The following is a 17068-nucleotide window of genomic DNA, read 5'->3' on the forward strand; positions in this document are numbered from 1 at the left end:
GGGGTGCCTGGGTGTCTCAGTCAGTTAAGCATTCAACTTTGGCTCAAGTCATCATCTCATAGTTTGTGGGTTCGAGCCCCTCATCGGGCTCTGTGCTGGCAGTGCAGAGCCTGCTTGGGATTCTCTCACTCCTTCTCTTTCTGTCCTTCTTCCCACTTGCACGGCAGTGCACGCTCTCTCAAAATAAATAAACTTAAAAAAAAAGAATAAAAATATATATTTATAAAAATGCTATTAAAAACAAGAGGTTGTTTTCAATTAAAAGATGTTACAAGAGTATCAACCAAATGTGATGTATAGACCTTACATGGATCCTGAGCCAAACAAACCAACTATAAAGACACTTTTGAGACAACTAAAGAACAGTGAACATCCACTGGGCATTAGATGATCTGACTATTAATTCTGTTAGGTGATGATGACATTATATTATGTATTTTTACATACGTATTGTTATGTATTTTTTAAAGCTTATAACTTTTAATCTAGAGATTTCCCTCTTTTTTTTAAGTTTATTTATTTTGGGGGGGGGGGGGAGGAAATCCCAAGCAGGCTCCATGCTGCCAGCACAGAGCCCAATGCAGGGCTTGAACCCATGAACTTCAAGACCATGACTTGAGCTGAAATCAAGAGTTGGACACTCAAACAACTGAGCTACCCAGGCATCCCACTCCCTCTTTTTCTGAAACACTGTCTGTTATGTATCGGTCTCATAGAAGTGCCCAGGTGTCATTTTAAATAATCCTTTATCCCTCATTTTTTTGTGAACTGGTTATTACAATTAGAAACTTGTAATTCAAGGGGCTCCTGGGTGGCTCAGTCAGTTAAGCATCTGACTTTGGCTCAGGTCATGATCTCATAGTTTGTGAGTTCAAGCCCCACATCAGGCTCTGTGCTGACAGCTCGGAGACTGGAGCCTGCTTCTGATTCTGTGTCTCCTTATCTCTCTGCTCCTCCCCTATTCACGCTGTCTCTCTCTCTCTCTCTCTCTCAAAAATAAATAAACATTAAAAAATTAAAAAAAAAAAAAAGAAGCCTGTAATTCAGGATCAATATCTTTAGCAAGAATATTCCATAGGTGGCACTTTGTATTTCTTATATATAGTTCTGTTGCCAAGAACACCCTTCTCCCTTTTGTCCTGAAAAACATTTACTATCTTTTAAGACTTGGCTCAGATGTCACCTCCTTCAGAAAAACCTCTTTACCCTCCAGTCCCCACTAAGCCAGCTTTCTCTACTAATCCAATAGCTAACCCTAATGGCACTGGACCTGCTTACCCACCTGTTGCCCCAATCAGGCTGTGAACGCCTTTAACAATGGACTAGTCTGCACGACTGGACTCCACAGAGACCTAAAGCCTAAGTGGGTGAAGTTCCAGGAAAGTAATCTTCACCAAGTAAACACATCAGATCACGTCCTTGTGTTACGGCCCATCCATCTGTACCTGGTAAGCAAGCAGGCACAAAGCCAGGGTCTCCAAGGTAATAGGAAGGAATAATGTTCAGAAGGAATAATGTTCAGAAGGAATAAGACGCCCTGGGAATATCAAAGGGAGTGTCCTGGCACCTGGCAGATTTCCTTACTGTTTGTAAACACAATCATAGGCAGCTACAGGTCTCAACAGGGAACTTACAGAAGCGCTGCTCTAACCGGAAGGTGCATACAAATCACCTGGAGACCCGATTCAAAATGCAGATTCTAGGGGCGCCTGGGTGGCTCAGTCGGTTAAGCGTCCGACTTCGGCTCAGGTCATGATCTCGCGGTCTGTGGGTTCGAGCCCCGCGTCGGGCTCTGTGCTGACAGCTCGGAGCCTGGAGCCTGCTTCAGATTCTGTGTCTCCCTCTTCCTCTGACCCTTCCCTGTTCATGCTCTCTCTCTCTCTGTCTCAAAAATAAATAAATGTTAAAAAAAAAAATGCAGATTCTAATTCAGCAGGGCTGCAGGGAGACCCCAGATTCTGCATTCCAGGTGGATTCTGTTGGTTTGCAGACCACTCTTCAACTAGGTAAGGTTCTAAGAGACCTGGCAGTCAGCCCTCTCTCAGGGAAATTACAGCATTAACTCCTGTCTTACTAATCCTCTCTTTTAAGCTAAAACAGTCTGTGTCATTAAAAAGCAAACGAAAAAAAAAAATCAAAATTTAATTCTTCCACATCTGTTGGCATCTTTCTTCTAATATATCCACTCCTCTTTGACAATTATGCAATTTCTCATTCATCTAAGTATCTCCAGCCTGGAAACTATAAGCCCTCAATAAATGCTTTAAATGATGTTCCATATAATCTCAATGTATTTCGTTGTTTTCCACTGGCTTGTTTACATAGGTTTGTTCACTGGCCCATCTTTCCCATTTGATTATCAACTCCTCAAAGGCACAGACTCTCCCCTTTGTGCCATGGCACACAGTCTGTCACCTAACCAGCACTCAGTGATGTTTGCTGACTTAGCCAGATGACTGGGAACATGTTACATTAGGTTCTTAGAGACAACACTGAATAAGAACCTATCCTTCTTCCTGGGGGACTTACATACTCACAGATAGAACCTGTTTTCACAAAAGTTTAGTGACATACACTGAAAAGGATGATCGGCTCTACTTAACAAATAAGAAAACAGCAAAACAAAGTTCGATGTTATGCTTCTTCAGACAGCCTCATCAAGATAGGAAAAAACGTTTAACAAAAGGTACCTCAGTCTTCCCACACTCATCGGGCGGGTCCTGGTGTATGGCCATTTGATACTTGACATATAGAGAAAATGACCGGCTGAAGGACGACTTGAACTCTGGGTCCTCAAAGGAGACAGGTACTAACCTCACCTTCAGAGCAAGGAAGATACAAGCAAATGCTATTGAAACATCTCTACCTGATGATATGCTTCTGAAGGTGAGGCTAGAGTAAGATCTCCGCAAATCCACTTCCAAAGCTCAGCGCTGTTATTTCTCATGAAATGAACGAACCCTGGAGCGTGCTGATTGGCACAGAGCCTCAAGCACTAACTTTACACTAACACTTAGGAAATTTTTAACTCATATGGACCAGGACAAATTTTTTTTTTTTTTATTTTTTTTTATTTTTTTTACTTTTTCACTCTTTCCACCTGTTGTGGTTCTCTGCATAGAGTCACAATGTTGCTCATAAGGGTCACTACTTTTGTCTCCTCTATTTGTATTAAGTGTTTTAAGATTCTTCCCCTTCCAGATTTTTCTTGGGTAAGTAGATTTATAAAATGATAAGCATATGTGAACTTCTATTAAAATATTCTATTATCTCAAAAAAAATTCTACTATCTTACTTTCTAATTCCACTCTGTCCTGTATGGGTAGTACATCAATAAAGAATAATTTAGCTGTTATGAACTCTGTTTATACGTGACTTTTACATGCAGATAAAGCATATTAACCGTGTTGTTCAAAGTATGCCTATCATAAAAATTAGAGTTCTATTTATTACTAATTTTTAGATAAATACATCTAGACATCGTTATTTCAAATAAAGATAACTCATTTTACGTGTTACTTTCCACTTTGAAATTACACATGACGGGCACTCAACACGTGCTAGGTAAAATTTGCACTTTCAGAATGTCCATTAATCCACAGTCCTATCATACTGCAGATATGCTGCAAATTGAATACAAATAAAATGTACCACAAATAAACCAAGTTTTCATACAATGATATCGAATGGAGGGGAAAGTTCCATTTGCACAAAAAAATTGCACTTGGCCTGCTGACCTGGCTCACAGTTGGCTTATCAGGTGGATCCTTGTGAATAACCATCTGGTAACGTTTATAGACCTGGTAAGACTCCTGAAATGTGGCTTTGAACTGAGAACTTGGTGGAGATGATCTCACCACCCTCACCTTCAGAAGGAGTTAAAAAACAGTGTTCATTAATTATTTATTCCACAGAACATGCATTAGAACAGTTACTCCCGCCCAAAAAGAACCAAATATTTCCACACAAATATTAAAGCATAAACAATGATAGTATTTTAACACTGAAAATCAACCAGATAGTAAATTTTTTTTAAAAGCGATTTCTCCAACTTACAGACTCATTAAAAAGGCAGAGGATTCGAAGACTAAGGTCTATGACCGAATCACAGAAGATGGACTCTATGGTAAAATGGCAGAATGCTTCTGGCACTCCAGAAACAAACACAAATAAATACTTTTTTCGCTGCATGCAACCCACCTTCAGTAAACCAGTCAGAAAGACAAAAATATGTGAACACATTTTTTAGACGCTCTTCATGCATCACTGCTAACTCTAAATTTACAAATTTTTTTGTAAGGGTGAAAGACAACCCTCACAAAGCATTCGTACTTCATGGCAGAGTTAAGAATGAAGATTCTAGGGGCGCCTGGGTGGCGCAGTCGGTTAAGCGTCCGACTTCAGCCAGGTCACGATCTCGCGGTCCGTGAGTTCGAGCCCCGCGTCAGGCTCTGGGCTGATGGCTCGGAGCCTGGAGCCTGTTTCCAATTCTGTGTCTCCCTCTCTCTCTGCCCCTCCCCCGTTCATGCTCTGTCTCTCTCTGTCCCAAAAATAAAAATAAAAAACATTAAAAAAAAAAAAAAAAAAGAATGAAGATTCTAAAGTTAAATTTCTTCTACTCAAATTTTAACGTCACCATCTTGGGTCAAGTAAATAAATGTATTCTCTGTGCCTTAGTTTCCTCATACGTAAAATGAGGAGGAATTAAAAACCGTAATTATAGGGGCGCCTGGGTGGCACAGTCGGTTGGCGTCCGACTTCAGCCAGGTCACGATCTCGCGGTCCGTGAGTTCGAGCCCCGCGTCGGGCTCTGGGCTGATGGCCCAGAGCCTGGAGCCTGTTTCCGATTCTGTGTCTCCCTCTCTCTCTGCCCCTCCCCCGTTCATGCTCTGTCTCTCTCTGTCCCAAAAATAGATAAACGTTGAAAAAAAAAAAAAATTAAAAAAAAAACCGTAATTATACAGTAAAGTTGATTTATTTTAACATCAACCATTTACTAACCAGTTAAAATGTGTTAGCAAAACAGAATAATAAAACAGAAAATCGAGTGCAATAAAAAAGGCTAAGTAGAAAATTTTCATGTGTGCCATGAGAAGTAATTCTTCTCCAAAAAAAGAGGGTCATCCAGTGGACAAAAAAATCTCTGCCCATCCTAGCTATCATTACATTAAAAAATTAAAAAGCCTCCTACTGTACAACATGCTAGATGGGCCTGGTGCCCTGAACACATTACTATTTATGATCACAAGAGAAAAGACTCCTCTTAAAATACGTTAAGTAGTGGGTTCAATTCTTTTTAATTTGGGAAGGAGAAAGTGTCAATACCAAAATCAGAACAGCTAAGGAATTATAACATAGTTAAGACTTAAGTCTAATAATATATAGCATCCTAAGGCTTAGATTGCATTAAAGCTAATTTCTTAATAGCAGGTCCTTAGTGATACACTTAGACAATATTAAGCTATAAATTCAAAGGCTACCCAGTTACTGATGAGAATAAAATTATTATCGTTAATGTTTTAGGGGAAAAAAATGAATACCAAATACCGAAAAATGTACACTTAATCTGAAATGTAAGTCAAAAATAATAGGAATACTCTAAAAGTATTCGTATTATGCCTATATTGGTTTGAGAGAATTACTGAGAAAGGACTGTAGTAGTACAACTTAGTACTATTTAGTTAATTCCTAACTGCTGGCTTGCATATGTAATACAATTTGTTGCCTTGGTCAAGATCAGAATATTAGAATGGATAAAAAACAAAGATGTGCCTACTGTGATTTCCTTCACTATCTAACCAAAACTGCCAAAAAATGAAATTTACATAGTATATTTTATCTCTTTCACTACTAAATTTCAATCAAGGGATACAAAAAGCCAGAGTCCCCTGCATAGTAACATGCTAAAACTGGAACTGTTTTCCCAACTTTAGTAGCCAAATTGCCTAAAATATTTATTTTAAATCTTAAAAAAAGGGGGGGGTTTCTCAAGTAGCAATTAACTTAGCAAACACAAATGCTACTCCATCCCAATTCACTTTAATTTCCCATTATTTAAACAGCAAAATATCACCTGGTGAGTATAACCTCAAATGAAAATAAATAAAGTACCCACCAACAACAAAATAAAATAAAACACCCTCCAAAGTACCTCCAACTTGTGTGATGCATTCTCTGGTAAAGATTCAAAAATTAAATCTTCGAGCGATTTGGGCTGGTTGGATTTATTAGCCTTTGGTGGGAGCAAAGACGGTGGTTCACCCTGAGCCTGGAAACCCTCAAGTTCTCCAGCCGGGTTCTGCTGCATCAGTTTTAACCTTTTCCTTTCTTTCCGGATTTCCTTTGCTTTTCGACAGGGAGGCTTACTCAAATCTGCTCCTTTGCCTACAAACAATTTCAAAATATTAGACCACTCACATTTGACTCAAGAAATGTTTTTTTCAAGTCTCAAAGATTCTACAGAATTAGGCCCAAAGCATTTCAACAGTTAGGTTAGCTTTGTAGGTGGATTCTCCAGAAGATTCTGGTGTAGAGCTCTAAGTTATCTTACAATCTTATCTTAGAAGCAGGAACTGTCAAAGAAAATAAACAGTCACAGAAACTTTTCAGGCAGCTTTTACTGGTGAAAATTCAAAAACATTTTTTTTTTAATATTCATCCACTTCTCTGTCTTTATAAGTAGAAAAAAACATAATCAATTATCTTCTGCTTCAGGACATGAATGTTTCCAGCACATTTCTGAGGGACATTTCTCTCAAAGCACTTGTGACATAAACAAACGCTTAGGACCTGGGTGTAAATGAATACTGATCCCAGAAAACACTCTGGCAGGTTTTTTAATGAAAAAATACTCTTGCTTAGTTGAAGGGATCTGTGTCTCTCCATCTAACTGAGGGGCCTCATTAGCTCAGCTCAGTTAATGACAGTTTTTGTTTGAATTAAAAGAGCAAGTATCAGACTGAAAGGCCTTAAAGATATAAAATTTTTTTAACTAAAATAGGGGCGCCTGGGTGGCTTAGTCGGTTAAGCATCTGACTCTTGATTTCGGCTCCGGTCATGATCTCACGGTTCATGGGATTGAGCCCCGGGATTGAGCCAGCAGTACAGAGCCTACCTGGGATTCTCTCTCTTTCCTCTCTCTCTGTCCCTCCCTTGCTTGTGCACTCTCTCTCAAAATAAGTAAACTTAAATAAATAAATAAATAAATAAATAAATAAATAAATAAATAAATAAATAAATATTTTAACTACAATAAACCACAAATTTTAGTGAGTGCCTTTTCATCCAGTAAGTTGTCTTTAAGGACTCTGTGCTGAGAAAATCAAGAGCTAGAGGCAAATAATGAACACACCTGAAAACTTCAGTATCATTTAAATGCCCAATAGAATAATTATATAATTTTCATTTTATTTTCACTTTCCTAAGTAGACTCCACACCCAACATGGGGCTTGAACTCATGACCCTGAGATCAAGAGTCACGTGCTCTACTGACTGCCCCCCCCCTACAAATTTTTAAAACAGCTAAGCAACAGAATATCAAAAAGTCATTAGAAATGCTTCAGAAATTTTCAGGGATTTGTCATTACACAAGGTTAAAAAAGATTTCCAATTATTTACAAATAGATACACAAAAAATATTTATTAAAATGCCTGAAAAGAAATATACCACCATGTTAACAGTCAAAGAAAGGACTTTTCTTGCTCTTTTCCTTGCAGTGTTCTCTTTTCTTCAAATTCTCTAACGATGAACATACCATTGTAAATTTTTCAGCTATTAACAAAATAAAGAAAAATGCTACTTTAAGTTCCTAAAACACACATTTACAAATCATATAAAAGTAAGCAATAGGAAGTTTTACAAGACCAGCAAGTTTAATTTTATAGAAAAGAAAATTAAGACCCAGTGTGTTAAGAGACTTGCTAGAGACCAAGAGCTGGTCAAAAAAAATTAATCTGATGAGAAAATAGTTCATTCATAGTGAAACCATATTACGACTTCACTAACATGTTTTCCAAATAAAAACAAAATCGACCCATAAAAGAAGACTCTGAATAAGTTTAACAACCAGGCAACAAAAGACTTGACTCTATAATTAACCATTACTGCCTTAGAGAATTAATTTTCTTTGGCCAGGGAATGTGTCTTCCTCAAATTTGTTCACAGAGGCACAACAGCATTTGGTTAAGAGCATACACTCTGACATGGGCCGCAAGAGGTCATCCCTGTCTCTCAGCTAGCTGACTTTAGGCAACATTACTTGTCTATACAAGGAAGACAATAACCAGTCTTACCTTTGGAGTTCCATGAGAATTAAATGAGTTAATACATGTGTAGCTCTTAGAACAATACCTACTATTTAACTGGGGTCTTCTATTATTATTAGCTATTATATGCATCACCAATTCCTACAATGGTTCACCTATTTAGGCATTTCCATAAATGGTAATAAGGCAGAAAAGAATCCTGCATTTTCTAATAGTTACTCAAAATGACATTCTCTAGAGTGAACTGAGAAACAAGTTTTCACCATTTTTATGAAAGATCACCTATGTCGGCTTTGCATCAACTGATTCATTGGACTAAGCAATCCTTCTTGTGGTTGTTTTACTCTACACGTATGTACTATCATGATATGAACGCAGAGGATAGTAAATTAGGATTTCAGCTTATTTATGGGACTAAAGATCTCCCCAAAGCAAGAAGTTCCTTCAATGGAACAGAAACAGATCAATATAAAATCACTGCACCGTACCAACCCAGCACCCACAGATGTTCAAACCACTCAAGGATCCTAAATTAGTCCCAAGAGTTTTGAAAAGAGTTCAGTAGACCCGCATAATTCCTAATTAAGTTTCAGGAAATATACCTCTAATATTTTGTAAATAAAATGGAAATGTGTGTTTCTAGACAAAATCCAAAGCCTCCTACATTTTAAAATAAGCTCACATTTTTATTGAAAAATATAAAAGGAAAATAAGTGCAAACTTTTTTTAATGTTCCAGTAATCATACTGCTGAAGAAGTTAGTTTTGTTATTATAAAACTGTTGTGTAATGTAGGGTAAAGCAAATGGGTAACTGTGATATTCTAATTCTACTCTTCTCCGTGTCCTTGAGAGCAAGGTTTCTAAGTGTGGAAGAAAGAAGATCCAATGTCAAACAAGCAAACAAACACGTAAAAATACTAACAGTCCTGAATTTGAATTGGAAATATCAATATGACCACACGACCTATTAAGTCTGTTCATGGAAAAAGCCTAGAAAACAATAACCAAGCCAGTAACAATAGTGGTCACCTCTGGTCTAGTCGGTGATCTCCAAATGCCATTTTCCACTAAAAGAAACCAGGGCTTCTTGGGGAAATGGCTGTACAAGACGATCCAGGAGCATCATGTCATAGAAAGCTGCTAAGACTACCAACATTTTATCAAACAAACCAGAAGCCAACTTAGAGAAACTCCCACAGGAGCAAAGAACTAAAACATGGCAAATGTGTTTAAAACTCACTGTTAGAAGAGGTTATTTTGTAAAATGGATGACACAAAATGAAAGAATCAAGAATTCCTCTTGCCTTTGCTGGGAGTTCTTATGGGAGACAAGTAGATGAGGAGAAGGTTCTGTTTATGGAAGTATCCAGTTAGTAAATGAAAAATGAATTACAGACTTAAAATATCTAATGGATAAACGGATTTAGGCATTGAGCATTGGTCCACAGCTACTAGCATTAACAGAAAGAGAGGCACCCGGACATTATGTGTCTCCTGAAAGAACATCCCACCACCCGTGAACTAACCTTACCCATCCTCAAATAAATAACTGGAACTCCAATCTGATGAAGACTTCTCCCTCTCCAAAAAGGCAAAAGAAAACCAAAATGCCAAAAGACAAAAAAAAAAACAAAACAAAACAAAACAAAAAAAACAATTTAATCTTGAATCTGATCAAGGCTCTACATCCAACTATCAATTTACAGGTAGGTACGGCAACATGTTAAACTGCACTGTAGATTAACTGTCGGTCAAATAACCCAGGTCAAACAACCCAGTTTCTTCAACAAATAAAGTGCAAATAAAAAGGTTGGAGTAATGAAAGATCTACTGAGATTTTTTAACTATAGCAACCAACTGCAATATGTGGCCATATTTGGATCCTGATGCAAACAAATACTTAAAAACTGGAAACTTTAACACTGAATATTCAGTATCATTACGGAATTTTACTTAGGTGTAATAATGCTATTGTGAGTATGTATCTGAAAGTTCTAATCTTATAGAGATGCAAAATGAAGTTTTTAAAAATGTAATAAACTGTAATTTTTATAATAAACAACTGAAATAATAAAAGAACTGGCCCTATCACCTAAGACAGTAAGAGATGTAAGAAATTTATCTAAACCATTCAGAATATTTTATTGGACTATTCTTACTAGTTAGGATGAAATCTCAGGTTGACATCCAATGAAATGCCATGAAAGCCTTGCGTGAAAATACCTATTCAAAAAAAATGCAAAATGGGGCACCTGGGTGGCTCAGTTGGATAAGCATCCAACTTCGGCTCAGGTCATGATCTCATGTTTCATGAGTTCAAGCCCTGCATCAGGCTCTCTGATGTCTATGCAGAGCCTGCGTCAGATCCTCGGTCTCCATCTCTGCCCCACTTGCACTCTCTCTACCCCTGCCAAAATAAATAGAGGTCTAAAAAAAATCCAAAACAAAGTTTTCTGTGCATTAATATGATTTAGACAAGAAAAACTGTAATAGTAATAAAAATCTCTCCTTTGGATCATTCTGTATAAATAAATATAAGAATTCAGGAACTGAAACATAAACATCTAAATTGACATTTTATGAAATAATTTTTTTTTTTAAATCATACAGGGGGTGGGGTGCCTGGGTAGCTCAGTCAGTTAAGCATCCGACTTCAGCTCAGGTCATGATCTCACAGTTTGTGGGTTCGAGCCCCACATGGGGCTCTGTGCTGACAGCTTGCTCAGAGCCTGGAGCCTGCTTTGGATTCTATGTCTCCTCTCTCTGTCCCTTCCCTGCTGGCACCCTATCTCTTTCTGTCTCTCAAAAATAAATAAATGTTAAAAAAAAATTTTTTTAATCACACAGGGGTGCCTGGGTGGCTCAGTTGGTTAAGCATCTGAGTCCTGATTTCAGCTCAGGTCATGATCTCACAGTTTGTGAGACTGAGCCCCGCATGGGGCTCTGCACTGACAGTGCGGAGCCTGCTTGGGATTCTCTTTCTCTTTCTGCCCCTACCCCGACAAATTAAAAAAATAAATGAACATTTAAAAAAATAAACATTTTTAAAAGTAAATACAGAAAAAAGAAAAATTTAAAAATCATACAAACACATGCACACACACACAAATAAACCCACTTAAAGTTGGATAAAATTTTAAAACCTAAGTATTTTACAAGTGAAAATATAGAAAAAAATCTGACCTTACTGAAGGTGAAGTAAAATATCAAAATCTGGAAATTTTTAAACTAAAATTCATTATGATTACATAAAGAAATCTAATAATAAACTAAAGACCTTTATAATGTCTGTACTTTGAACAGAATACCTAAAATTTACTTTGTCTTACTTCACACCAAAAATAAAAATGTTTAGCACCACATCCTTGCACAGATAAAAATGCGATTCTCAAACTCTAAGTTCCTAGGGTAGTAAGAAATGACACTCTTTAAAAATATGTGTATTGGGAGATAATGAAACTATTATTTCAGGCTTTTTAAAAATAGCAGTTTTTAAAATATGTGATTTGTCCATCTAAATCCAGGCAATAATAAGTTGTACAAAACAGGGATTTTACAGATTTCATATAACTCATATTTTTAGCTGATGAGAGAGCCCAAGGGCTACAATGTTCCAAGCACAAAGAAAATCACCAGGACTTTAAAAAGGCCACAGAGCAAACTTGCCCTACCTGGCTTAGGAGCCATGGGCATTTTAACCGGATGTGATGGCTCACCAGAGCCCAACTTCTCCTCTATATCTTGTGACTGAATGAATTCATTAGATTCTCCCTTCTTTGGGCTTTTTCCTTTCTTCTTTTCTTCACTGTCAAAGCTCTCTGTGAGGTCACCGCTGAGCGTTTTAAGGTCACACTGTATATCCAATTTATTTATTAATCCAAAGTCACCAGCAACGGTGTCCTCCATGGTGGGCTCCATAGGATCATCTACAAATCAGAAAAAATCAAAGTCTATCAGCCATGCCATCTGACGCAATTAAGATACACGTAGTAAAAACAAAACGCCCCTTTTTTCTGATGTGGTCGAGACTACGGTGTGTGCATCAGGTCCATTCTCCCACCTTCCAAAGTAACAGGGCTGTAGTTAAGACTGTGGCACCCAAGCAAGGGAATGCACCCCAGTCCGTCTGCAAGTTGTGACCAAGTTCCCACCAGTGGAACAGAACCAAAACTGATAGGTTCAACTTGGCCTCACTTGTTTCTAAAGATAATTTGTAACCCTGAACTTCTACCCCTCCTCTCCCCACTGACTGGATTAGTAAAAACCAGCGTGAGCTTGGAAACTACATGTTGAAGGGAGTCCCAGAATGGCTGGGGAGGGGCAGAGCAGACTGTAGGCTAATGTGAAACACCCACAATGGGCTGTCACACTAGGAAACAAACAGACTTCTAGCATTTGTTAGTCATTGCATGCTGGTGTCTTTTTCTTATAGCTATTTACCCTTCTACTCTAATGAGTACATCGCTCCTCTAAGTTACAAACATAAATAATTTAGAAGTCTGTAACAAGTCAAATAAAGAACCAAATGTAAAAGCTATGTATAAAGACAGGCAATCATCAATTTATAAATGGAAGGCACCTCAAGGCTTATCTGAATATTAATTTTTGAAACTCAGAACATGATTTTCAGCCACTGAAATACTTTTTGACCAACCAACAAAATGTATTTAGTTTTTAAGACCATGTACAGACAATACTAATCAGAGCTCTACCAAAGTTCTGATGTCCCCAATGCCCAATTGTCCCTGAACCTCTAGACCCTGTAAGCCTTCCAGGCTTTTTTGTTGCCCACAGCTCTGCCAAGTCTGCTCCATGATGTCCTGAGTTTTAATCCGTTAAGGACAGTGCCCAAGGGCGAAGAACTTCCCTGGCCTGCTGGCCACTGTATCGCCAGTGCTTAAAACAGGGACTGGCACATTGTGGGCACTGAAAACATACTTGGGGATGTATTAACAAGCTAAAAGTGTTAACAAGTTAACAAGTTAAAAGTTAACAAGTTAAAAGTGAGGAAGGCTCCCAGGGTTGGACACTTCCTAGGGCAGATGTGAGAAAGAGCTCTAACAACAGCTGGCATTCCCAATTATTATGCTCATCGATTAGGCATGGGCTAGAGGAAAACTTTTAAAAAAGAAAAGACAAGATACTGAAACAACTGAAAAAGGAAGTATCTGTAAACCAAAGTTAATTTCTTTCAGGAAACGGACTCACAATTCAAAGTTTATCATACAAAAAAGAAAATTTCAGGCAATATAATGATTTACTGAAGGGCTTCCTCAAAGAAAACCTGGGCTTCACTCAACAATCAAAGTGGTTGTGTAGTCTTGTGCAAGGGGTACCTAAGCATCTGTTTCTCAGACATTCTACCACTTTCTCTGTACTTCACAAGGTATTATTAGGACCAAGTTGTCAAAGTACTGTGAAAGCTTAAGCTCTAATAAACTCCAGGAAATCACAAGAGCTGTAAAACTTTCCTACATTTTCCCTTTCCCTGACAGGCATTCCTCATACCCTTGACCTTCAGGCCAATGGCAACAGTACCAGCAGCACTATCCCTACTTCAGAAAGAGCCAGAAGGGAGAACCTTGGAAATCAACATCAATATAAAGAGTTTTTAGACCCAATCTCATCTTACCCTCATAATTTCCTTTGGAAATTTCCCCTTTGGCCAGAAATTTCAACATTTTTTTCAAAACCTTCTTGTGTGATTTTGATGGCTGAAACTGTAAAGGTCGGCACCTAGGAAAGCAAAACAAATATTTAAAAAGTGAACTCAAACCATGAAGAAATAAAATGAGTTCTGGATAGTATCTAGTACAGTGAGGCAAACTTCATGCCTGGGATTTCTGGGTAAAGACAGGGCTTGATGTAGCCTCTAATCCCACCCCAAATCTCACTAAAAAACTATGTTAAGGAATTAGAAAAAAAGAAAAAGACATGAATCACTGGGGAAAAAAAAAGAGAAATGTTGGAAGCTGGATAGCACAGGTATAAGTAGTAACTGACTTCGTAGACCAAAGAATGTTAAATCCTAAGCCAAGAGTGTTGAAAAGCCAGAAAGACAACCAATTCTCTCTACATTACCCCTAAAAGTTTTAGATACCTGATACCTCAGGAGATAAGTGTGAAGGCGGGTCTAAAAATAGAAAATCTCTTGAAAGTCTGTTTTGGAAGCAGTTAGATGTCTGATGCCCTCCCCACTCCTCCCTACACAACTCCCTACACAACCCAGAAGAAAGTTGCAAACTTAGAAAAGAAAAAAACAAAAACAAAAAAACAAAAAAACAGGGCCTCCTACATGAGGATACAAGCACAGTGGAAAGCAATGGAACTGGACTAGAAAAAGGAAGTCTAAAGTCTACATCCTGAATGTTGAGACTTCCAAGCCACTTCCCCAACCCAGCCACAAAACCTGGCACTTTCTCTCCAGAATGTGATCAGACCCCAAGATACTGTCCTCAGGCACTCTCCACTGTAAAGTGAGAATCACCAGATACTTGGAGAGAAACTCTACAAAGACACGTTGCCAAAAACACTGGAGAAGGTAACTAGGAAGACACAGAGTACAGAGGAAGGAGAGAGCCCCAAAAATAAAAATATCCTCAGAACACTCTCTTATTTCTCTTTGGCCATTACAGCCACACAACAATGGGAGGTTACAAAACAATAGAGAGTGTCCAAAAAGAAAAATCTCCCAGAAGAAAAAGTATAACAGAAAAAGTTAAAATTTAAACAAGACTTGGAAAATAAAGTTGAGGAAATCTTCCAAAAGATACAGCAAAAGGGATGGAAAACTGAAGAGAAAAAAAATTAGAGGATCACTCTAATTTTTAATTATTTTGAAATTAATGTTTAAGTTCAATAACTGAATAAAAACATTATCAGCAGTTATAATGGAATAGAAGAAAGAAAATGGAGGGAAGAAGACCAACAAAATAAAGAAAATGTCCGTGAAGTGAACAATAATGGTGGGAGGAGGTCCCAGGTAAGAAGAGCCACATAAGTCCATGTGTAATGGATGCAAACAGACACTGCCAAACAGGAAACATCAGAACACAGGGAACAAAAAATCCTTCCCCAAAGAAAGAACATTCTGCACAAAGGAACAGGGATCAGAAGACTACCTGACTTAATAGCAGTAAGACAATGGAGCAAAGCCTTCAAAATTTTAAAGCAAAATTATTTCCCATCTACACTTCTATATCCCAGCCAAACTATAAGTTCGAGTAGAGAATTAAAACATTTTCAAATGTACAATGTCTAAAAAGTACTTCTCGTGCACGCTTCCTCAGAAAGCTATTAAACGTGCTTCACGAAAATGAGGAAATAATCCAAGAAAGAGAGGTCAGGAAATAGGAGACACGGGATCCAACAAGAAATCCAAAGAGAATCCCCACGATGGCAGTAAAAAGAGATCCCAGGGTGACAGTGATGCAGGAGTTGTAGAGACAACCTGTCCAGATCAGAGCACGTCAGAAGACAACACAGAGATATTCATCGAGAACATAAAAGCAATAGAGTACCTGAAGCATCTGGAAGTACCAAGACGACATTTACACTACTGTGGAAGCATTTCTAAATCAACTGGTGATGGGTACGTAAAAGGCGATGTGAACACAGAAGACAATTATCAATTCCACGGAAAGCAAAAACTCGTACAGGAAAGAAAAATCATAGCACGCTACATGACTCAACTGTAAAGCGTATTTATAGGTCATAACAAAGGGATTACGCCTATTTAAAATTACACTACTTCTAGGCTGGGAAGTTGACAATGAGGACAAAAAGGAGCTTGAATGTGACAAGGGAACAGGGATGAAATAAAGTTAAGTCCTTATCTTTCAGAGACAGAAACCCAGAGATAGTGAGAAAAAATAAAGTTGAATCCTTATTTCTGAAAGAGAGAAACACAGAGATAATGAGAAAAACCCAAAGATGAGGATATATAGTTATATAAGCATGTCAAGTAAAGGTAGAAAGAAGGAAAAACAAAAGAATCCGTTAAAAAATTTGAGTGTGCACTGTACTGGGAAAGAGGAAACAAGAAGGCTCAGGGGACTGCAATTCTGCAAAATACATTTTATGGAATGTTTGATTTTTTAATTATTAGCATATAATTCTACATAAAAATAAAAACTAAAAAAAAAAAAATCATAGTCAAGGAAGCTCATCCTCATTTAAACTCACATACTGGGCAGCCCCTGACCTCTATCTAACAAGAAGTTACGTTGTAGGTTATAAACACCTTGCCTTTACATTAGGTCTTATTGTAACTATTGTAGCCAACAAAGTAAAAAAAAAAAAAAAAAAAAAACCCAGAAGAGTAAATATGCAAAATGACTCCATAGTGTCATCATATATAACGAAGTTGTATAGAGGATAACAATTCAGGAAATGTTTGATTTCATGCAAAAAATCACATTTTATAATTATTCTGTTTTGCAATGTTAATTGAATCCCTTTTCATAAAAGCAATCAATGTACCTGGAACAGTGCTTGGCACTGAGAGGCACCCAATAAATTATAGAAGTTTCTTCTTTTTTCTTTAACCCACTGAAATTGACCTTTTCTGATTAGAGAGTATCAGGATTCAAGCCGATCAGCTCCAGACTTAATTTAAACAGAATCCTGGCCATAATCCAGTAACAAATTGCTATTTGAAGGAAAAGGACTTCTGCCTCTGACGATGTGACTGCTTCATAACCACTAAAACTGAAAGAGGACAGCACAATTCTGTCATTTTATTCTTTGTATAAGTGAGACGGTGTCACCAAACCAGACAGCCACCTCTTCTCTCTATTGCC

At 37.8% G+C, this 17068-nt stretch overlaps 1 protein-coding gene across 8 annotated transcripts in view; it reads right to left on the bottom strand.

Moving 5' to 3' along the window:
- Positions 1-17068, bottom strand: part of ATE1 (arginyltransferase 1) — a 160701-nt gene that overhangs the window by 136395 nt on the left and 7238 nt on the right. For 4 of the 8 annotated variants that reach the window (XR_015241889.1, XM_086681044.1, XM_086681045.1 and 1 more), the window contains exons 4-8: positions 13900-14003; positions 11939-12193; positions 6152-6384; positions 3738-3866; positions 2691-2819 (exon numbers count right to left, since the gene is read on the bottom strand). Coding sequence is in view for 7 of the 8 variants with exons in the window: in XM_086681044.1 (XP_086537170.1) it covers positions 2691-2819; positions 3738-3866; positions 6152-6384; positions 11939-12193; positions 13900-14003 (850 nt within the window). In the remaining variant the exon portion in view is untranslated. The remainder of the gene's footprint in view (positions 1-2690; positions 2820-3737; positions 3867-6151; positions 6385-11938; positions 12194-13899; positions 14004-17068) is intronic. The other 4 variants (XM_025918035.2, XM_025918034.2, XM_086681047.1 and 1 more) reach the window with 2 other exon arrangements.

Source organism: Puma concolor, chromosome D2, assembly GCF_028749965.1.
Source record: "Puma concolor isolate L17-30 chromosome D2, mPumCon1.1.hap2, whole genome shotgun sequence".
Lineage (NCBI taxonomy): Eukaryota > Metazoa > Chordata > Mammalia > Carnivora > Felidae > Puma > Puma concolor.